The sequence below is a fragment of the Cyprinodon tularosa genome, unplaced genomic scaffold (genome assembly GCF_016077235.1).
Source record: "Cyprinodon tularosa strain WSP-4 unplaced genomic scaffold, ASM1607723v1 ctg53, whole genome shotgun sequence".
Lineage (NCBI taxonomy): Eukaryota > Metazoa > Chordata > Actinopteri > Cyprinodontiformes > Cyprinodontidae > Cyprinodon > Cyprinodon tularosa.
Window position 1 is genome coordinate 525,131 of NW_024039263.1, and position 22,458 is coordinate 547,588.

General features: G+C 36.5%; 1 protein-coding gene across 2 annotated transcripts; it reads right to left on the minus strand.

Moving 5' to 3' along the window:
• Positions 1-529: 529 nt before the first annotated feature.
• On the minus strand, positions 530-22,335 carry nsmaf (neutral sphingomyelinase (N-SMase) activation associated factor). Of its 2 annotated transcripts, none has more exons than XM_038304280.1 (31): positions 22,183-22,335; positions 17,416-17,502; positions 16,573-16,651; positions 14,731-14,792; positions 14,380-14,416; positions 14,233-14,283; positions 13,951-14,022; positions 12,212-12,259; positions 12,026-12,078; positions 11,781-11,910; positions 11,612-11,680; positions 11,399-11,507; positions 8,797-8,973; positions 8,599-8,678; positions 8,421-8,511; positions 8,201-8,264; positions 7,916-7,967; positions 7,384-7,504; positions 6,325-6,456; positions 6,200-6,242; positions 5,939-6,105; positions 4,570-4,681; positions 4,295-4,353; positions 4,113-4,180; positions 3,954-4,021; positions 3,757-3,880; positions 2,938-3,021; positions 2,613-2,763; positions 2,186-2,288; positions 1,096-1,205; positions 530-961 (listed from the first exon to the last, which is right to left on the minus strand). In XM_038304280.1, the coding sequence occupies exons 1-31, from the start codon at positions 22,218-22,220 to the stop codon at positions 867-869; spliced, it is 2,736 nt and encodes a 911-aa protein (XP_038160208.1). In that variant the 5' UTR covers positions 22,221-22,335; the 3' UTR covers positions 530-866. The 2 variants fall into 2 exon arrangements, with proteins under 2 accessions (XP_038160208.1, XP_038160207.1); XM_038304279.1 differs by having other exon boundaries at positions 11,612-11,683.
• Positions 22,336-22,458: the final 123 nt, after the last annotated feature.

Here is a 22,458-nt window from a genome sequence, read left to right on the forward strand (position 1 = left end):
AAACATACATGTTTGTTTTTTGATGAATCAGTTGTTGAATAGAATAAAAATCGATAACTATTCAAAAAAGCCTTGGAAAATTTATTTTTAATCTCTTAATTGCGTTATTTTGTATGGATCTCTGTCTGCAAGAGCAAATTAATGTCTAGAAAAGGGATGGTTTGTTCTAAATATTGCACATTTTCTTCACTTGCAGCTTTCAATGTTTTGTTTTGTTTTTCTCTGAAATGGTTCTAAGAATATTAAAGACTTGATGAAGGTTAATTAGGCAGCTTCAGAAACAAGTTAAAACTTTACCACAGACTGCCTCCCCCAGAAGGCATTTCTTGTAAATTATCTTGTTTTCACTCATTTAAAAAGTTATTCTAGAATGATTTAAAAATTAAAGTGATTCAATGACTGAATAGTACAAAATAATGAAAGTCCCTCAAATATTTTTCATATGGTTCCTTTTATCATTCAAGCGGAGTTAAAAAGAAAAGAACTGGAAAACATAACTTTTACAGGTTATCTGTGTTTCTGTAGCAACAATAAACCTCTGACAGACTCACTGGGTCGCTTCCAATAATAAAAAGCGCATTAGCATTGGAATTAGAAACATTATTCTTAATAATAATAAAAAAAACTCAAACTATTTACATCCATTCTATTAGACAGACTTTTCTCCTTGGGTTTACAGCTCTTCCAACATACAATATAAAGCAAAAAATAAAATCCACACATTCATGCATGAAGAACAGGCTAAAAGAACTGAAAATAAGGCAATGGCGTTCTTTTTACTTCCTGACCTCAAGGAAACACTGCACTTAGACGAACCACATATTGCACTGGACATTTAGTTCCCTGCTGCTGCAGAGAGAGAAACTTTAACTCTGCAGCCGCCAGAACATGATCTGTTTGTCCTCTCCGCCTGTGACGACCGTGTTGCAGAGCTCATTCATCCACATAGCTGTGACAGCACCTGCAAAACAATGAATCTCTTTAAAAATGTGTTGTTTCATCAAAATGTATTTCTAAGTTTCTTTTTTATGCAACAGCAGTGAATAGGGGTGGATAGTATCATACTCTTAAGCCTGCAGTGGCATTAACTTGTACCTGAATGTGCAGGGATCCTGTTGATAACTGTATTGCTGAGCAGGTCCCATAGCAGAAGGTCACCTGACTGTCCTCCACAGAGCGCAGAGCTCCCATCCCAGCAGAAACATCTGCACACACATAGAGATGCTGAGAAACCCTACAAAAGTAATGAATGCTTCAAAATATAAAGCTAACAGAAAAAAAATAAACAACATTTCTTCTATGTTGTATCCCCTTAGAGGGGAATACGTGGTTATCACATTTCCTGTATGAATAATGTGAAAGTTTTGACCTGATTCAGTGCTTGGCTACCCTTTAGCTTCACTTTTTGGACTTTATCTTAACACACCCCTCAAATATAAAGACCAACGTCATTGGTTATTCTTTTATTCAAATAGCTCCAGCTCTCAAATTTCAGTCTCAACGAACTTTAACTAGGCCACTATTATGATTAGATCTAAAACATTTCATTGTATCTTCAGCTGTGTTTAAAGTAATTTTACTGCTGGAAATTGATCCTCTGCACCAAACTCAGATCTTTTGCAGTATCTAAAATACCAGCTTCCTCCCAAAAGCATGATGCAGCCCTTACCTTGTTTCACTATGGGTAAAGTATGTGTAAGGGTGTGCAGCGTTTTGCACGCAGGCTGACCGTATATAAACCTGATCTAATTTGGCCAAAGAACCTTCTCCCAAATATTTTCTCCTAAGTCGCTTGTTGCTAAGAGACAATACATGTTATTTCTTCTCCCAACACATTTTCCTTTTCTACTTTTACCTAAAAGCCTGAATCTATTTATTTCTAATCTCACCCTGGACCCTAGTTACCAACTTGCTGTTTTCTAATAAGTGGTTGAACAGGAGTTTATTTAGTATCATTAAAGAGAAAAACCTCTAAATCGTGTGTTTTTCTTTTCACTTGATAATGTGCTGGCCTGGTATTAACAATCTAAATTAAGTAAACTGAAGTGTGTGGTTCATGGATTTGAACACTTTTGCATTTTATATAAAAGTTGGCAGCATCCTACAGCATTAAAGATATTAAATAGCTTTAGAGACCATCTTCATCGCAAAAAAAAAAACTTTTTTTGTTGTTGTTTTTTTTTACCTCTGTTCTTCTTCAGCCTTAACGGATGAGATCACCATTCCAGTCTGAACATCTATGACCTTCATACAGGAGTCACCACCAACACTGAGGACATGTCTGCTATCTGATGAAGATAACAACCACAGACTGGGTTGAGCTTGAGATTTCTAGACAATCAGAGTTCTGAAATATGCTTCCAGCTCCTCAAATACTGATAACATTAACAGGACTTTTCCACAGTGGGATAGAAATAAAATTCTACATTTTCTTTAAAGGAGTAGAAAATGATTCAAAAAGAAGCTTGTGTCCTTTGGAGTCAAAGAGATTTGTGTTCTGCAAATGAACATAGACTTGATCAAAATGTGCATAATGAGATTATTTAGCCATATTCTAGATCTACCAGAAAACAACACAAAAAAAGTGAGTAGCTTGCAAGTCTGACACGGACCAGGGCTGAAGGCTGAATGGTGGATGGTTCCAGCATGGCAGTGGACCTGCTGAAGGGTTTGGTAGCTGCTGGCGTCCCAGATGGTGACGGACCCGTCTTTACAACCAGAAACCAACAGAGTTCCAGTGGGATTTAGACTGACCGAGTTTACCTAAAATATAACACAAATATCCAGTTCAGAATCCTGCAATTTGCATTGGCTCTATATGGGAAGAAGAAAACATCGCATAGCGTAAATATTGTTTTTTTTTTTTTTTTTTTTTTTGTTTTTTTTAGATGCAAGTGTTTAAATAAAGTGATTCAGAGATATGAGGATGAGACTCACCCCAGCATCATGCTCCAATTCAGCCAGCGGCTCAAACTGGCATCTTTTATGACTGGACTGGTTGTTGGAGGAACACTGCCATACCTGGAAAAACAAATAAAACAATAAATTAGTGCTCAATAAGACACCAGCTGCCATAGACAAAGACAAAGGAGAGAGTAATAAACCTCTTTCACTTTTTTAGTAAAAGAATGGGCCAGATTTTTCTATTGTGGGACTTTAAGGAGAAGCATATCATAAAATAATTTACTCTATACCTAAATCTAACACAAAGTGGCCTTATTCATCAATAAGTTCCAAAATGCAAATACTTTGCATGAAAACAACAATCTACACTACAACATTTCTTTTTCTACAGGAATGAAGAGTTAAATACTAGCTAGGTTCTTCTTGTAAATGTAAATAAGTAGCATAAAATAGATTATATTCTCTCTTGAATCTAGTTTGCTCTTAAAACGTAGTAGAGTGGGAGCGATCGTTTTTTCATCAATCTATGTTCCAAAAGATTTTTTACAAGATCTAAAACATTTTTTTACAATTTTTTAAAAAGAAAAAGAGATCAATATTCCTCAGAGAGAATAAGATAAAACTTTTTCTGTAACGTACTGAACCTCTTTTTGATTGTTTTACTCAAATGTTTCCCACTTTGGCTTCATCTTTGTTCTATAAGCATTAAGGGAGAGTTTATACACTCTACCGAGCTTTAAGCTTTTTACCATGTTTTTCATAGGGTTAGAATGATTAGAAAACCTGGTTTTATCTCCTTTCAATTCTGGTCTGAAAAGCAAGAAACAAATTGCACGAAGTTCTCATGTTTACTTTAACGGTGGAATCCCAGGATGCTGTATAGAGTCTGTCATCAAGCCAACACATGTCACTGACAGCATCATCGTGACCCATCAACGTGTCCTGCCGCCGGCCGTACGGGATGGAGTAGAAATAGCTGCCAGGGAGGAAAGAGGAGGTCAAGAAGCACACATTCAAAATTGCAATAATTGTGCGCACACACTACTCACACATTGTTGTCCCATGAGGAACAGATGACGGTTTTGCCATCAGCCAACATCAAGCATGAGGATAAAGCCTGAAAAACAGGGAGGAGGGGGTTGCTGTTTACAAAGGTGACCTGTTTTTCATAAAGGAAACCAGATAATGGAGGAAACTGAGCTGGGTACCATGTTAGAGAAGGAAACACTCCTCTGGAATTCCTTCAGCTCTTTAGAGAACATTTTCAGGGTGGAGTCTGAAATAAAGATGCATATCAAGTTTATACAACACTTTAAGTTTAAATTGATCTAAAGAAAAGGACCATTTAAGAGGGGTGACACAGCCATTTTAACAGGTTGTTATTGCACACCTTGAGATGTGGAGAAGATAGAAGCTCCATCTCGACTCACAGCAATACCCGTCACCGCTCTGGACATGTAAAGCAGAGTTAATTAGAGATCTAGACAGTAAGTATGACACACTCTCTGACTATAAAGACTACAGACCAAACAGTTTGAAAGATAAAAACACTCTCAAGCAGATGATGCTCTCTGCTTCTTATGCATTTCCTCACTGTCATGATTGAAACTAACATTTTCCACTCTGTTCTCCACTGAATTATATTAGAGCCAAACTTATGATTACTCTTTATGGATTTTGTGGCTGGAGATCCGTTTCAGATTTCCCATGTTTGCCCAGGCCATCTTCCTGCTCTCCTCAGTCAGGTCTTCAAAGGAGGAGTCCTCACACAGAGACACTGAAACAGCACATTGCTCTTTATCGGCACAATATACAGAAAGTATTCACATCTATTTGAGTTTTTTTCTACATTTTATTACAGTAAAATCCAAACACAAATACTTGGTTTTATGTGATTGATCAACACAAACCAGCTAATAGATGCCTGGGTTTTTAAAAGACATTTTATAAACAAAAAATCTAAAAACTGTATTTAGGTTTCTTTATAATGATACCGGCCAAAGTAAATAAAGCTTTTTTATTCATGTCAGCTTCGGAGAATTGTACGATACTGGCTTTTATTACTTAATTCATACTATAGAATGTTATAAAATGCTTCATTAAGTAATATTAGGGAACAAAAGTAAAAAACAAAGGATATGAAAACAACTGACTGAGGCAGAGTTTTTCTATCAGCATGAAAATATCAGAAATTTTTAAATCCAATATTAATCTTTTGGCTAATTTTGGACCGATATTTGATATTAATATCGGATTGGGACATCCCTAAAATGTAGTGCTTCAAAATGTTCTCAGGATTCACTCTATAAAAAGTCATTTTCACTTAATTTCACCAAAAATATTACTGGGAAGGCTTTCAGTGTGAAAACAGCATCATGAAGACCAAGAAACTCAGAAACGTTTGGAGGAAATGGGTGAAACAGGCAAAAACAATAAAGAACCACAACTCTGGTGAAGCCATAAGGATGAAAAAGCAAATTTGCGTAACAAAAACAAAAGTTAAAGTTTTGGGCATAGAAGGAAAACAGCCTGTTTTGAAACATAACACAGTGCCTAACTTTAAAGACACTATAGGATGACAAAAGAATCTTTTTTATTAATACAATTATGCAGGTTAATTCATATCAATGCTACAAAAAGATAGAAGTTGTAAAAAATTGAGATGCAGACAGGTTCACCTAAATGTTTAAAAGCCACTAACTTTAATTTTTCTTTTTTTTCAATTAAGGAAGAAGGTTTGATTAATCACATAAAATCTCAACAAATGATTGACGTTGATTAGACCTAGCATCTTGTTTCTGGGTTACTCAGAGAATGATTATGGCTTAATTTAGCTCATTGAGGTTTCATTTCCACCTCTAATCAAGCACACCTACTTCCCATAATCAGAACAAAAGTAGTATTGGAACAAAGACAATTATTGAATTCTTTATTTAAGCTTCATTTACTGGTAAAGAAGTAGTGGATGATGAGAGCTATTACTATTAACGCAGAGGCACAAGTCAGAGATTCTGAGCGTTAAGAGTCTCCTTACCAGGGGACAGCTCACTGACGGTGGAGTTGATGCTTGAGCTCCGGGTAATATTCTGAAGCCTGGGTGTGATCCTCTGAGGGTGTGGGCTGGTGAAGAGCTGTTTGGGCGTCTGGCCGAACTCCAGGATCTGCGTCAGCATCGCTATTCTCTGATCTGTGTCCTCGATGCTTCCAAGACGGACAAAGAAAGAATTGATAGAAGTGATAATCTAGCAGATTTATCTGGAAGAATGAATAATTCTGGTCTGATTTTCTTTCACACCTGTCACAGTCAATCCCGCCTTCATAGGTCAAAGGGTGAAACACTAAAACAAAACAAGATAAAAGATTAAACTTTATATTTAACAGTTTGAGTTGAAAGCGAGCTAAAAACTGTGGCTCTGGTACCATTCTGAGCTGCCACAGCTTCACTGCCTTTCTGTTTGAAGCCAAACACCAAGTCAATCCATTCATGAAGGTGTTCTGATACGTACTGGCTCTCCAGAGCCATCTTCTGCTTTTTAAGAAAATCACTTGCATCTGTGAAAAAAAAAAAAAAAAACACCAAAAAGAAAAAAATTTATAGAGTTTTAAACATTTCTTCAGGCCTTTTTTAGGATAGATATAATAATAATATTTATGTTAAAGGTATAAGTGGTCCTCCTAACATAAGGCTGTTCTACGTGCTTGTCCCATTAGCTACATTTTTCTGTGCATGCGCACATTCAGGTGTATATGTGTGGTGAGCAACGGATTCAGACAGTCATCGCAAAGCATTATGGGACAGTGGCGACTAATAACAGTGGTGACTAATAACAAAGATGGCGCAGGCAGCGCGAGGTGGAGGAGTTACGTGACCAACTGGGAGCAAAAAATAGTGATCTGTCCGAACGGTCAATTAACTGCATTCGCTATAAAGTCCACTATATAGTCCACGCTCTATATAGAGGGATTTAGGGGTTAGGGTGGACGTTCGGACGCAGTAAGCTTGTATGAGCTATGAGAACAGCAACTTTTAAAAAGCGTGTGCACGAGGGGAAATGGGCTCCTTCATGCTGCCGCACGCATTTAATAGGCGTTCTCTCTCAAAAGCGGGTACAGGGTTGTGCATGTCCATTTATTTTATTTATTTTTTAAGTGGAGAGGGCAGGTCTTTTCAAAAATTTGCAAAAATCCTCCACTATACCTAAAAACAAAAAAATATTTGTTGAGTAATGAATGTGAAAAAAAAAACATGGACTGCAAAAACAAACAGATGGAACTTTTGCACAGACTGGATGTGGAACAAAGTCAGAATTAATTTACTGCTGCCAGATCCACCTTATAAATAAGAACTAGTTCCTAACTTTCTTAACTGGTTAAATAAAATATTTTCCCTCATTCATTCTGGAGATAACTTCATAAAAACTCAAGGCTCTTCCAGACTATAAAGGATGTCTTTTTAACACAGTTTCACAGGAAGCTCACCTGAGGCCCACGGAGGAAGAACAACATCACCAACTAAGGTTCCATTCTGCCTTCGGCCCAAATCAAGATTCAACTTGTTTTCCAGGAAGCTGGAATCACTTCCATAAAACTCTGGGATCAGCTGAAATACCAAGAACACAAATAAAACATACATTTATATAATATACTTCTCCACAGATGATGGATGAAGAGGCTTCAGCATGTTTGTCAAAGTGTTTCCTTAATCATTTCTCTAATTCTTTAAAATGCATCTCTGGTATACAACTCCATATTTAAGGTTTCCCAGTACCACAAACTCTGGACTAAACCGATCTTAAGACAAAATCTTATCCAGTTTGCCTTGATTTGATCCCTACTTTGGTGGTTTTAACGATAACATTACTTTCGGAAACAAAGTTTGGTCTGATGCTCAATCACAATTTGCATGCAACCATGGTTAAATCAGGTGTACACAGAAGTTTTTTCTGTTTCTCTGTTGATCATAATCACCTCTGTTTGCCGTACCTATACGGCAAACACTTTTAGCGTTTACCTCTTTAAAGTCAGTTGCTCCCTCTAAGCAGTTTTTCCATGTTTCATTGATGCTGTAAGAAATAAAAAGCACCAATAAGACACAAATATTGTGTCTTGAAAAATATGAAGGTCTTCTTTAATTTCACATATAAACTATTGTATTATTTTTCAAAAGTAAATAGACATTACCAATGTTAGTTGGAAATTTGAAAATAACAGCATTTTAGTAGCAGTTAATAAAGGAAATCAGGATACAGAAGAGTGGGGGTTTTTTGGCAATTAAGTAAGTTGGTAAAAATCTTACCTGTTGAACATGCGGTCTGCGTGGTCATATCGGCCATTCTGCAGACACAGCATGTGCTCTGGAGCTACAGAGCGAGGGAAGCTTCATTTACATGTGATCCAAATCTATACATCTGATTTTATGTTTACCAAACAGATACCATTTATTAAAAGGGTGGTAACTGCATCATTGTATATCTGTATGCAAAAGCTGACAATCCAAGTTTAGTGCTGCAGCGTACCGACTCTGACCAGGTAAAACAGGACGTATCCTGGCGATGAGTAGTGACTTCCGTAGATGAAGCGGGGTTCCGGCATGCCTCTGTACCGGGTCTGTAAGAAAGGAGCAGCAGAGGTTGCAGAGGAGTGTCTCTCTCCACATAGCAAGAGCTTAAAAACAGATCTGCTTCAGCATCTCACCAGGAGTCTGTCAAGCCGCTCTTGATTCAAGGCCCCAATGGGTTTACTCAGGTCTCTGAATGTGGCTGCTTTTGATAAGTCTGGCAAAATATAGAGAATATAAAGAAAAAGTCCTGAATAAGAACCTCTGCTACATCTTCAGTTTTTCCACACATCCTCCTGCTGTTTTTTTGGCCTGTAACACACAGACCAACCCACCCAAGTGCGTGCTGGTGTAGTCTGCTATGACCCAGGGGAAGACGGGGTACTGAGAGAGGTCGTTGCAGCTGCGGTCAGCCAGGTGATTCAAATGGAGAAGATACTCATAGTTGCTGAGATGCCCTCTTTGCCACTGCAGCATGTAACTCTCTGCTGTGTGCTCCTTAACATGGTTCTCTATTTAAAAAACGAAAACAAAAAGAGATCTGATTCATTTTTTAAACTTTTAACACCAACAATTTAGAATGTACCAAAACGGTCTTCATTTGTATTTTAAAGCAAATAATAAATTCTACCATTTTCAAATCCTTTAATCCAGTATTTTTAAATCTCTTCTGTTTTATAAATCGCTCACACTCCACTGTTGAAGTTTTAAACTCATAGGATGTTTTCCTAATGCATTAATGCATAATAACACAGTAGTAGAAGAAATTCTTGAGAGGAAAAAAAATATTGAGTAGTGTTCATTAAAGTGGATATTCCCTCAAACTAAAGCTAGGTAAGACTTGTAAGATGGTTTAACTTCCCTTTCACTTAACAGCAGGGTTCAGGTTTAAAGGTGTCATCACCCAGAATTGTACTTCTTTTCTTTAAACTTGTGTTTTGGTGTTAAAAACCTGCCAAAATATGTGAAGTGAGTGCGAAAGTGGATTTTTTTTGTTGTTGCATGTGTGTGAGGGGAATGTGTTCACAAAAGAAAAGCTCACAAGGGTGCCTTCCCTAAAAGCTTGATTTTTTATATGTATTAATGTCATTCATTGGTGCTTATAATACTAACTTAATTACAGACATGGGAAGTAACGAAGTACAAATACTTCGTTACTGTACCCAAGTAGATTTTTCTGATATTTTTACTTTACTTTACTACTTATTTTTATGACGACTTTTTACTTCTACTACTTACATTTTTACACAAATATCTGTACTTTCTACTCCCTACATTTAAAAAAATTGGCTCGTTACTTTAGTTTTGAATCATTTCAATGGAGTTACCGTTATTATTTTTCACGTCATCAATACCAAATTCAATCTAATTGGATGGGAATCTACGTTGCATTTGACGCACCACTACAAGATGAATCGACAGATTCATTCGCGGCAAATCATTGCAGCTTGGTGGCGGTGGCGTTAGCATAATAGTATGGACGACGAGATGATTAAAAATGAACACAACGGAGATCTAGTCCTATTGGCAGACATCCATTTAAAATGTAGGCAACGGCATGAAAAAAGTGGTTCCTACTTTTACTTTTATACTTTAAGTAAATTTACAAGCCTGTACTTTGGTACTTTTACTTGAGTAAAGAAGTTTAATCAGTACTTCCACTTTTACCAGAGTATTTTTTAACACAAGTATCTGTACTTTTACTCAAGTACGGAAAGTAAGTACTTTTGCCATCTCTGCTTAATTAACTGAAAAAAAACATCAAAGTTGGGGGATCATTAAGGGAACAGCATATAAACATTGGAAAATTTCAGGACATGTGCAGCATACGTGGGAACATTAAATATTTCTTCTACCTTTAATCATGCATCTAAGTTTTCAATTCAAATAAAAACAATTTTAGTAGAGATTTTTTCTTTGAAATAAAGCAATACTGAAGTAACTATGGATAGAATTTCAGTGCTGATTCTTTTTGGCAGCATCCCACGCCTGCACTTGGTTATATTTCTCTACTCCACCATGCAAACAGTCTCCAAACCTATTCAAATTGACATCTGGTCCAAACCCCTCTTCAGGTACATCCAGATATTATGTCATTTTTAGCTTTTTTATAAACGTCTTAGTTATATTGGATCATATCACATAACCCTACAAAACATAGGGAGTTATTAGTGAGCCCTGAATGGGGCTGAAAGATATTGCCATATTAAAAATTGTGGTTATTTTTAACCAAAACTGTAATTTTCCTTTGCACTGAATACTAGCTTAAGTATGTTATTTTAGGGTGTTAGTTTTTTTTGTGATCTTGAAGGCTTGCTTTTCCATAGTGCATTGTTGCAGGACTTTATTAGCCCTGAATGTTTTTTTTTAAAGAGAGACCTCTATTGTGCAACCTTCCTTATGCTTCAGAGTTATGAAGGTTACGGGAGACTGTTGCTCACAAATGAGCCACAATCTGCAGAAAGTCATGCAGCTCCTTCATCACTGCTGCAGTGGCTTTCCTCTAACCAGTTTCTTTTTGTTTTTTGTTTTAGTTATCTCATTGCTGTTATGGTTTTTCTCCATCTATCAACACTTTTCACTGTGCCATAGTGTACATAGATTGCTGTGAATTGTTTTATGTACACCTTTTCCATCTGTCAAACTATATCTTAACCTAAAGAGTAAATCTGAATGAATTTCTACAAACTTCACTCCTTGGATCAATTAGAATTTCAGGTAAAAGTGGAAATTCCTTAACAGACTTGTTTCGTAATACAAATTTCTAAAAAACTGCATGGGAAAAAAAAAAAAAAAAACTTGGAAAGATTTCTTGTGGTATCAGTTTTTTTATCATTAAAAGCTGGTACTTTAACCAGAGCATGTGCTCTTTTCAGAATAACTGGACATTCTTTCCAACATTTACTTTACTATTTAGGCGCGCGTGAGTTTTCTTACCCAGGAAGGTAGCGATATAGTAGTAGATTTCATCTCTGTCGGCTGGGTCGTAGAACTTCAGGTAGATGTCTGAGCAAAGGTTATTCTCACTACAGAACACCTCCAGCCCCTAAACAAACACACAAACACAGAGTTCATCCAACAGCAGAAACAGATGCACGTTAAACATCACTGTTGTTAAAGGAGGATTTCTGAACCTTTAAAGAAGCTCACCAAAGGTTTGAGACCATGCCTTCTTTTGTAGATTCTCCTGACTTCATTCAGTCTGATTTGGATCACATGCTGCTGAAAAAACTTGATGTTACTAGTGTTCGTGTAAAATTAGCTAAAAGAGCTGCTGACATCCTCCTCTTAATGGCGACTACTGTGTCTGTGGACTTACCGGATGTCCATTAAGAGGCTGGAAGTAAAGGTTTTCATTTGTAACGCAGACATGGCCGGGATTGGACACAAGAGGCGTCACCATCTCTACAGCACACTCCATGTGGGGATTCTCTGCAACACTCTGAAAACTTTACAGCAGAGCAGTGGTATATTCTATCACGGTTAAACCACAATACTGGCTACTAAAAAGAATAAAACCAATGAAACATGCATGTAATCTCTATAATATAGGCTTTTACTCACCAGTTCTTATCAAATGACGTCCTTGCCAGTCTGGACTGCAGATTAGCAGCAATCTAAAAATGTATAAACAGAAATTTAAGAGTAAATATGTGTTGCTGGGAAGCAAATAATCCATTTTTAAATGTTACATTTATTATCTAACAGGCTTTAGAGATATGAGACGGGGTTAGGTAATGATCAACTCACCATAGCAGTCTGGTCTCCTAGTTTGTCCAGACAGGAAGCCCTGTGGAGCTACAAGATTTAGGAGAAAAAAAGGACAATATAAGTCAAAAATATATTTAAAAAAAGACACAAGCCCACAGATAAAGAGCAGATTAAACAATTTCACCAAATTTATTTGACGAAATAAAAAGAAAATCAAAGTAGGATTCAACCAGGTTCAATATTTAACATGTGAATACATTCCTGGCCTACTGAGAACAACATTACCACAGAACAAGAACATTTCGGTTGTTCTTTGTTTTGCCACCAGGCCCCAAGTGTTTATTATTGTTACTTTGACTGCCACAGTATGAGAAAAGAAGCCGAGCAAATAGGTGTGCTCACCATCTGATTCCACCATTTTGGAAAAAAGTACAGAGATCCCTCCATCGCCCTAACAATGTTTACCTAAGGCAGCGATTAATTGGCACAATAACAACTTTATGGCACAGTTTTATGACACTTTGAGGAACAGCTAGAATTCAATGTCTATAACACACATCTTGTTAAATAAAAGCATAGAAGTGTGTTGCCAGTGCTTATAAAAGGTAACCTGATTTGTCTGTTTTCTTGTTAAATTAATATTACACATCTTAAACACTAGTATTGAGATTCATCGGTCAACTTGAATATTAACCGCCTGTGTCTAAATCTCTGATATTTGCTCCAGCATTTATTCTTCTTTAGCATTTCTATCTACCGGTGCTTGTATCCCACAGCTGAGATTAAAACTTGACATACACAAGTTTCTTCTACATATATTTTTTAAAGATTTTATTTAATTGTAAATCATTTTTGCTGTCTAGGCTTTGAGTTTATGTAACCTACTGATTTATTGTAAATGTGTCAGTTATTCTTATTGTTCTCTAAGTATAATATTAAATAAGTATTAAAAAGCATGTATGTTTCAAGCTGATCATATCGGCTGAACATCAGCATTAGCAAATACTCACTGATGCAATATCTGTATCCTGTCTGAAATAAAAAATTCGGATCAGGACGCTCCTATTTTTCCCCAACGAGGTTAATACTTAAGACCTACTCCATTATATCAACTGTGTGAAGCTGACATTGTCAATAGTTTCCATCTGGTGTCCATCAGGAACATTTAGGCTTCCCATTTGGATTGTAAATCTTTGACTTTTTAAATAGTTTTTTGTTTAGGTTTGTTCTTAAGGCTTCTCCTCTGTTAAACAAAGTCTCAGCATGTTTTCTTGTCCAAGGTTCTGACAAAAAGTAGTGTTTCTTTCTTGTTTTAAATTAAATATGAGAGGCAGCTGTTGAAAACCTTTGTTGATGAGGTACTCATCTCTATGCTGGATGGATGTTTTAGGTCCTACGTCTTCTAAGCAATAACAGTTTAATGCCCTCTTACTTAAATTACTGAAATAAGGTTTTGTGAATTGGTGCTGTTTATATATAGAGCTCCTTTTCAAATTTGTCCAAGTTGCTGTCGCTCCACTTATCTGATACATGTTAACCAATTTATCCTGCTTTAGCTTCCTTTTGATTTGCTGTTCATTTCTAATTTTAACATTCCTTTGTTTTTAACGTCTTAATAATATCGTTGCTTTTATCTAGCTAGACTGCTAAATCCATATTAATGCTCTATGAAACATGTACGGTAAAGATAAGCTTTCTTCTTCAAATCACTACTTTCAAGATACAAATAATTTTATCAATTTAAAATCAGATTTAAAAATATTAAAACAGCCACATACCTGCAGTAATGTCTGAACCACATCTTCTGTTTTACTCCAAGTTTCTAATTCAAAGGTTAATTTTTTTGATCCCTGCCAAAGTGAGAAGGCAAGTTTATTTAAGGTTATGCATGTTATTGTTGTAGAAACAGAAACTAAAAGAGACAGAAAAACTGTAGCCATTGCATTAGTTTAGAATTATATGGATCAAACAGCAAAGCTCAGAGAGATAAACAGTTTTTAACAACGGCAATTAAAACTACTGGGAGGAGCACATCTTCTCCTCAGCTCCAGCTGACTCACCCTTTCATTTCTGTAAGGCGCTATGACGTTGCTTTCCTTGATGAAAATCACCTGAGGAAAAAAACGGAAAATGGATTAGCTGCTTTTACTCAGTAGAGCGCTTGGACTCAGAAAGAAAAAAAGAAATGCAGCCACAGAAAGTCTCACCTGCTCACATGAAACTGTGATGACCGGAGGTTTAGGACTGAGAAAACAAAAAAAAACATAAATATCTGATGGGTTTCAAAGACTTTTGAAGCTTTTGTTTTTTGCTTGAGAAAGCAAAGTCGTTGGGCTATTAGCTAGTTCTGGGACAAATAATCCCCAAGCTGAATTGGCTAAACAGGACAAACGCAAAAAAATAAAGACTTTGGAAACAGAACAGATTTGTGTCAGTGTGTTTCATGTAAAAAAATTCAAAAACAGAACAGAAAGCAGTGTTGCAAAACAACTGGAAGTAAAGGAACCGGTTTGACAAAACAACAAATATTCAGTGTTTAGAAATGAAAGGACACTCACTCATTGAACGGATTGTTTTCTTTCTCCACAGACTCAATGTTCTGACAGTCTCGCAGAGGAACCTGCACAGACATCATGAACCAGTTTGAATACACTATAAAAACTGACACAGAAATATTTTTACTGCTTTTTTGCATAAATTATCCCACTGTGGGATCATTAAAGTTTATCATATGTCAATCAGCGATTTGCATGAAGAAGAAAAAAACAGACCATTATGAGAACAGTCGTGAATTATCGAAACTTCAAAGAAGAGACGATTATATATTACTTCTAATGTGGTTGTCGGCTCGTAAGAAAGCAATAACCAGAGGATGGCGAAATGATTTGGTTCCAAATGTGGATGACTGACTTAATGTAATGCTAACCATTTATAATATGGAAAAGCTAACTGAATATATTAGACTGGAAATTGAGAAATTTAAAAATATCTGGAAAGAATGGCTTAAGTATATAAAGCAACATAGAATATATTTAGTTTAGGGGCTTATTGGGAAGGCTGGATGCTTATTTAATGGAGGAAACACAAGAATGAGGAAAGGACATTTATAATATAAGCAATGTCGCACTGGAAAAACGATCTAGAAGTAGGTAAAACATTTCTTAAATCAAGTGTATTTACCCTTAATTTGATTAGGTAAATGAGATAGTTTGCCAAAGTAATAGGTATTTTAACTCTTATCCCTTTTTAGGGCAGTTAGTGAAATACTTCGAAATTCAATTTTCAAGCCAATAGTGTTATTGGAATCCAGGACAAGACATTTACCTTTGTAACTTTCAAAAAATATGGATATTTCGAGGCAGAAATTAATGTCAATATAATAAGAAATGCAAACTTTCCCGAATATATTAAGAAAAATAACAAAAGTACTTTTATAAGAAATTCATGAAAAACACTGAGACGAAAAGAAACACTTTTTTTTATTTGGTCCAACATAACCTTAGAGCCATTTATGCTGATACTGGCACTTACATTTTTTTTTTTACAAACCTAAATATAATTGTTAACTAGGCTTATTATTTTTTTAACTTTACTTTTTAAATGTTTTTTTTTTTACTTATCTTTTTTTATACTAACCTAACTTACAGTAGATACTATATCATTCAAGGGCTCCTCTAAATGGTCAAATGCAAAAATAAGATGTGCAGCCATGTAGCAGTATCTTTGCTGAATGGCTGGATATAGATCTTGTACTTCTAGAACTCACTGAGGGACGGGGGGGAACTCTAATTGTAGGGGGTATGCAAGTGATCAAAAACGCTAACTTGCCCTATAAAGGGTTAAAATACGATAATTTGATAACATGCACTAAGACAATTTAATTGTGTTTTCTTATTTTAAAGGTAAATTGTCTTGTTCCATTGGCAAATGTATCTCTTACCTTCTCAATCCAAGAACAAATGCACTTATTTTAAGAAAAAATTACTTATCTAGATTTTGATTTTTTCCAGTGCATAAGAGTTATTTATACCACATCCCTGTTCAAAGCTACAATTTCACTTAAATTATTTAATTTTCTCTTTGTGTTGCTAACTTTTTATGTTCCAAACCTAATATGTTATTATGGAGGCACACAAGGAAAACCTGTTGTGACAATCTTAACGTATTGGCACTGCATTACCTTATTAGTTTGTAAATTTAATCTGTAAAGGACAATAAAATATAAATCAATATATGAAAAAAGAATTATAAACTTGACTTTCTTAGCTTTCAAAAACCCAATCCTTTCATGATTCCAAGGTAAAAGTGTTAAGAAGGTGCCATTATGCTAAATCTAAGTGCAGTTTAATAATCTGTATTAAGTGAAGGATTAGAAATGCATTTCAAATATCAACACAAACCTTTAGAATCGGCTCTGAATGACTGTCAGGCTCAAATATGATGGATCTGGAGCAAACCTTAATGGACCCTCGGATTTTTCTGAAAAGAAGAAAAAAGCAGCACTGTTTCTACTTTGTATCAAATAAAACTACAATAAAAAAAATGGAATAAAGCTCAGAGAAATAATAGAACTGTTGATAAAAGTATAAAGAATCAACATTTCTAAGATCAGGTTTTATTTACTTTCATTTCACTTTTAAAAGATGAAACATTTCCTTATCATTTTATAAAACACATAACAGCTTTAGTGGAGGGCAGGAACATAGTTGCTGTTTTTAGGTTGTTTTCTAAGAATAAGGGTAATTATTTACATAAGATGTGACATCATGAACTCCAGAAAACAGTAAATGAACAGCAGAAAGGCTGTTTGTATAAAGTAAGCAAACTTTAGGACAAGGAAGGAGGCCGAGCAAACCTAAAACAGAACAATGTGATCATGTCCACTGCACAGCTGGAGGAGTTGTGCTTTTTAATGTGTTTAAGTTGATCAGTGCTGCTAAAATCAACTCTGAGAGCAAACCTCATTCATTTTCAAAAATGAAAGAAAGTAGAGTTAAGCTCAGCTTTCAAACAGACTCACTATGTTAATATTTATTGATTGTTTAATATTAATTTCTTTTTAGTTTTTTAATCATATAATATTTGAACAGATCCTTTAACAGGTTCAAGCCAGAACTGTGTTTTAAATGCTAAAAGTGGTGAAACATCAGAGCTCACGTCTTCAAGATTTCAGGCTAACGTCTGATAAAGTCTTTTCATCATGCGAAGCAGGTGTTCAGATTTAGTTTCATGCTGTAGCTTACTTCTCTTTTCTTGAATTGCTGATCAGGTGGTAACCAGTGTGCTGCTCGAAGTAATATTCCTCCAGGTCCAGCAACAAGAGAGAAAACCTGCAGGAAAACAACAAAAAACAAATGAATTAGACCACTGAAAACAGACTATATGCTTTAGAGTCCTAATGTCACAGAGAGTGACAGAAAGAAAAAAAAAAAACAGGAATACTCAATTGGTTAATGAGAGAAACCTTTGACAGCACAGTGTCTCACAAACATGGTTGTTGACAGAACAACTAGTAGTGTGCTCCATAAATCTGGTTCTTATGCTGAAGTTATCATAGGGAAACTATTGTTGAAAGAAAGTCATTAGAATCTAAATGTGTGGCGGAAATAGGGGAGGAGGTGACCTAGTGGTTAGCGCTTAGGTCTCGGAGGTTTTGAGTTCTAGTCCCTCACACTGCGGACTGCTAGTCTGGGTCCCTGAGCAAGACCCTTAACCCCAGACTGCTCCCCGGGCGCCGCACAACGGCAGCCCACTGCCCGCCAAGTGGATGGGTTAAATGCAGAGAGTTCGTTGCTCTGTAATTGTGACCGTGTAATGACAATAAAAAAAAAAATAAAAAAAAAAAGAAACGTTGAAAATTAACACTTCACATCACCCTGGACTCAGCATACCTTAGGTGAAAAACAGCAGTGATGTTCATGCTGTGGGAGCACTATGAAAATGGATGAATAAAAACAAGAAAATCCAATAAAATACATTTTAAAGACTAAAGAAAATAACAGTAAAAGGCTAAAAAGACTGAAGAGAGAAGTTAACTATGCAGCCGGACAATAACGTCAAACATACAGCCTAAAGAAAAACAACTGAAAGGTTTAAACTACTGCAAAGCCCAAAACTAGAATCTAGATCTAAATCAAATGAATCTGTGAAAAGATTTGAAACGTGCTAGCTGCAGTCATTCAGTTTGGCTGAGGCTAAGCCAGTTTGCAAAGAAGTCTGGCCAAATATCTTAGTCGGGATCGGGCTGTAAGAAGCTGGTGGAGAAATATCCCTAAGGACCTGCAGCTGGAAATGCAGCAAGAAGATCACAAACTAATGATTCATGAAAACTGGACACCCAGTATATGCAGGCTAAACTTTTGAGTTCTGGGTTTTTAAAACTACCGTACATTTAAAACACTGTTTTTTATAATTAATGCACAGCTTCAAAATGAACCATCGCACAAAATCCTGATCTAATTGAAGTGTGTGTTGTTACACCCAAAGTGCAAAAAAAGGAGTGTGAATACTTTCGCAAAATAACATAAATAAACCTAAAACTATCCATGGCTCTGGGTAAAGTTTATTATTATCTTTTAATCTCCTGACAGTTTTTTCAGCAGTTATTCTTACCAGATTCCTCCCATATGAGCTGAAAATAATGAGGAGAAGCACTCTGACTGCCTACCATCAGTAATGATGAAAGAGTGAATAAAAAATTATGAAAAACTTTTGAGTCGGTGTTAAAAAAAAGAGAAATACTGAGGTTGTGTTGAACATCTGGTCACATTTGGATGAATCTATAGCAAACAATTATTAAAACAATCAAATTATTTGAATTATTTCCCCACAAACAGCATCCCGGTTCACTGATGACATCAAAGTTTGTTGGGTTTTTTTTTCCCTACTAACCAGATGCTGTTTGCTCAGAGTGCTCACACTAAACAAACAGAGGCTGTCTGTCACAGAGGCTTTACCATCTAATTCATCTCACATGTTTCCCATAAAGAGAATCCCTCTCAGAAAATAAGATTTATTTTAAGAAGAACGAAAAACGCTTCATAAACCACATTAAAAGAGTTTTTCTTAAAACGTCTCCAATCAAAAGTGAAAAACAGCTTCCAAGCTTGGTCAGCCTGGACAGAGAGCACCTCTAAGCTTCAATCTTCAATTATTGTCATAGATTTAAGCTGGGTTTAGATTTGGCCTTTGACTTGACCTTCTCAAACTCAAGTCCTAGCTTTTGTCCTGCAACGTTAAGATAAAAGTTCAACAAGCCTGAATCAAATGGCCTCTTTAGCACACAGTAACATTCGTCCTCCATCAGGTCATTTTTAGCTGATTCAGACTTAGTGAAAAGGAGTCACATCAAAAAGTGAAGTGTAAGAGATTAAAAGCTCTGATCTGAGCCACTCCGTCGCTCTGGCTGGATTTTAATTGCCGTTTTCCTTCTGGAAGGCATCCTGTCCAGCTGAAGGAAAGCAAGAACAACAATTTAGTCATCTCTATTTTCTTGGAGCTGACTGAATCCTATTTACTTAGTTGAATGTGCATCATAAACATTTAAAAGATCAACTGAAGGGGAAATAAACCAGCTAGGGCTGAAACAATTAATCGGATTAATTGTGATTCATTGATAATATAAATAATCGTAAACTAATTTAGTATTTAGTAAGCAATTGATCGTTAAATGGAGTATAGAGACTTTAAAACATGCCTTTAGCTGACAGAGAAACCACTAAGAGCAGCAATTATACAACAATTTAAACATTTCTATATATATATTTTTTTTAAATAGCATTTAAGAAAAAAAAAAAAACTTTTTTTATCTGTCAATATGCTCTATCCAGAACTCCTGGGGTAGAAAAGCTTTAGAACTGTAAAAAATCTTCATTAAGGAAGATTTGGCTAAGCGATTAATAATTGAAAAAATAATCAACAGTTTAAATCGATTTGCAAAATATTCATTAGTTGCAGTCCTAATACCAACTGACTTTTGTTTCATGGGGCATATACCAGAGGCATAGACCAGTATCAGGCATTGCAGGCTAACAAAAGATCTCAACGACTCACCATTCCTAAGGGGCGGACCTGTTCTTCCAGTTCAATATGCATGATTTCTGTTTTGGTCCACTCTATAAAGAAGAGGTCACGGATAAGCGCACTAGGATCCAGATCCAGACCCATCTGCTCGCTAATCCAGACCCAACCTGATTTCGAACATTTATAAATTACTGCATGTTTTCCGACGGCAGTGTCTAATTTCACTTGTGTCGCTTCTCCTGTTCGTACGTTAAAGCCCTCCGTGACCAGGCTGCACGTGATGCTAATTAGCCAGTGAGCTGTGTCAGTCAGTGCTGCTCCCGCTAGCTACTTTTAGACACAGCAGGCCAACCTGTGGCAAGCCGGGCGATGAGAAAGAGGGAGAAGATGAGAAAAAGTGAAAGAAAGCGTGGAGTGCTGGAAGAACTGCAGTGAACTGTTGAAAGAAAAGTGACATCAAAGATGATCCTGCACATTTTGAGTACGTTTGCCTCAACCTGCTGCTGTGAAGCAGGATTCTCCACCATGAATATAATCAAAAATAAATTGATCCAGGCTCAAAATGAGCACCTTGATATGTGCTGATAAACCAGACTAAAAGGGAGAATAAATGTGTAATTTAGTCTGGCCCCGATGAATGAGACATCGGAAGATTGTTGATGATAACAACCCGTTGTTTTTCAAACCATGTCTGTGCCTATTGGCCAACGCTCTGACCAATGAGCGCAACTGACTGTGACGTAGGAAGCGCGACGGAAAGCTGGTGGGGGAGTGTAAACAAACAGCCTGTCTGTAAAATGGCGAATACATCCTTCTTTAAAATGGATGAGCGTAGAGCCTCTCCCTGCTCACGTTTCAACCAAAGCCCCAAGTCTAATCCTTTCAAAACTGATTCCAAAGCTGAGTCAAACGAGAACCGTTCAATAGTTGCTGCCATCTTCCTTGTTGTGCTTTCTCCAGCGTTGTGCAGTTTTGTCGTCACGCCCTCAAAACTTCCTTCTCTTCCTTCTCAATATATATATTTTTTTATTATTATTATTATTATTATTTTAAAAGTCAGTGTATAACATGGATGCATTAAAAAAAACTCATTTTATTTCTGTGTTAAATTATTTTTAAATTAACAGATTATAATTAAAAATGTCTCTGGACCTTTACTGGTTGTTGTTTTCTTTATTCGAACCCCACAGATTTTTATTTGGTTACCCTGCTATAAAGCTTGGAACTCAAAACTAATTCTGACATTGTGAATTGAAAAAGCTTCCGTCTTCAAACTTGGAAAAAATGTCCAGTGGATTGTTTTTGAACTTTTTTGGAATGACTATGACCTGAATGACCGAGAATCTTCACCAGCTCCTTCCTGGGACCTCCTCACAGCTGTATGGGGTTCCATTTGTGCCAAAAATATGTTCATGCGTCTTCTGACGAAGTCTTCTGGCGAAGACGCATTAACATACTTTTGGCACAAATGGAACCCCATAGCCACAGCTAATAACTGCAATTGATCGACGTATTAAGTTGGGGAAATATGATGTCGGTCTGCGTTTGATGTCTAGCTTTTGTTTATCTAAAAAAATAAATAAATAAAGCTACCCCTAATCGATAAAATTTCCTCTTCAAGGTGTCCAAAGCGAGAATGACCTACTATGACCTCAGCTCTTATTAAAGAGGTCAAGCAGAGAGGATTGTTGAGTTTAATTATAGAACAGAGTACAAGTATTATTGTTTTTTTTTTTAGATGCGGCAGATTTCATGTCTGCCCCGGATCAGTCTAAACCGTAAACAGCAGCTTCAGGGGCTTCAATAATGAGAAGCACCCCTCAGCTGTCAGTGAAGCTTTCACTAGCCTGTAAATAAATGACATTCAGCCGCAGTGAAAGCAAACACCCCGCTGGGGGCTTTTTAATGCGCAGCTGCAACGGATAAAAAAAAAAAAAAGCCACGAGCTGACCTCCCAGACGGACACAGTAATAAAAGAGGAAACTAACCGTTCTTTGGTTCGCTCTTGCGTCTTAAAAAAAGCCATGTCGGCGGCGGCGGCACCGCATCCTCTTTAAACTCAACACGGAGCAGCAACAAAAGCAGCAGCTCTGTCAACACGGAAGCTAGTCTGACGTCACGTGACCAACTGTCAGATTAGGATCTTGACGAAGAGCCTTCACTCTGATTTATTTTCTTCTTTTTTTTTCCGAGGTCAGCGACACATCCTCCTGTCTCTGTGTTACAGATTCTCTCTAAATGTTTAATAAGAAAGATACGAGTAA

Bases quoted from the DNA above. Each gene is read 5' to 3' on its own strand.
- nsmaf (XM_038304279.1), bottom strand. From the start codon at position 22,220: ATGGCTTTTTTTAAGACGCAAGAGCGAACCAAAGAACG. The intron at 3,022-3,756 runs GTAAACATGAGA...TTGTTTTTCCAG, and splicing joins CCTGGGATTCCACCGTTAAA to GTATGGCAGTGTTCCTCCAA. The intron at 1,206-2,185 runs GTAAAAAAAAAC...ATGTGTGTGCAG, and splicing joins AAGGCTGAAGAAGAACAGAG to ATGTTTCTGCTGGGATGGGA.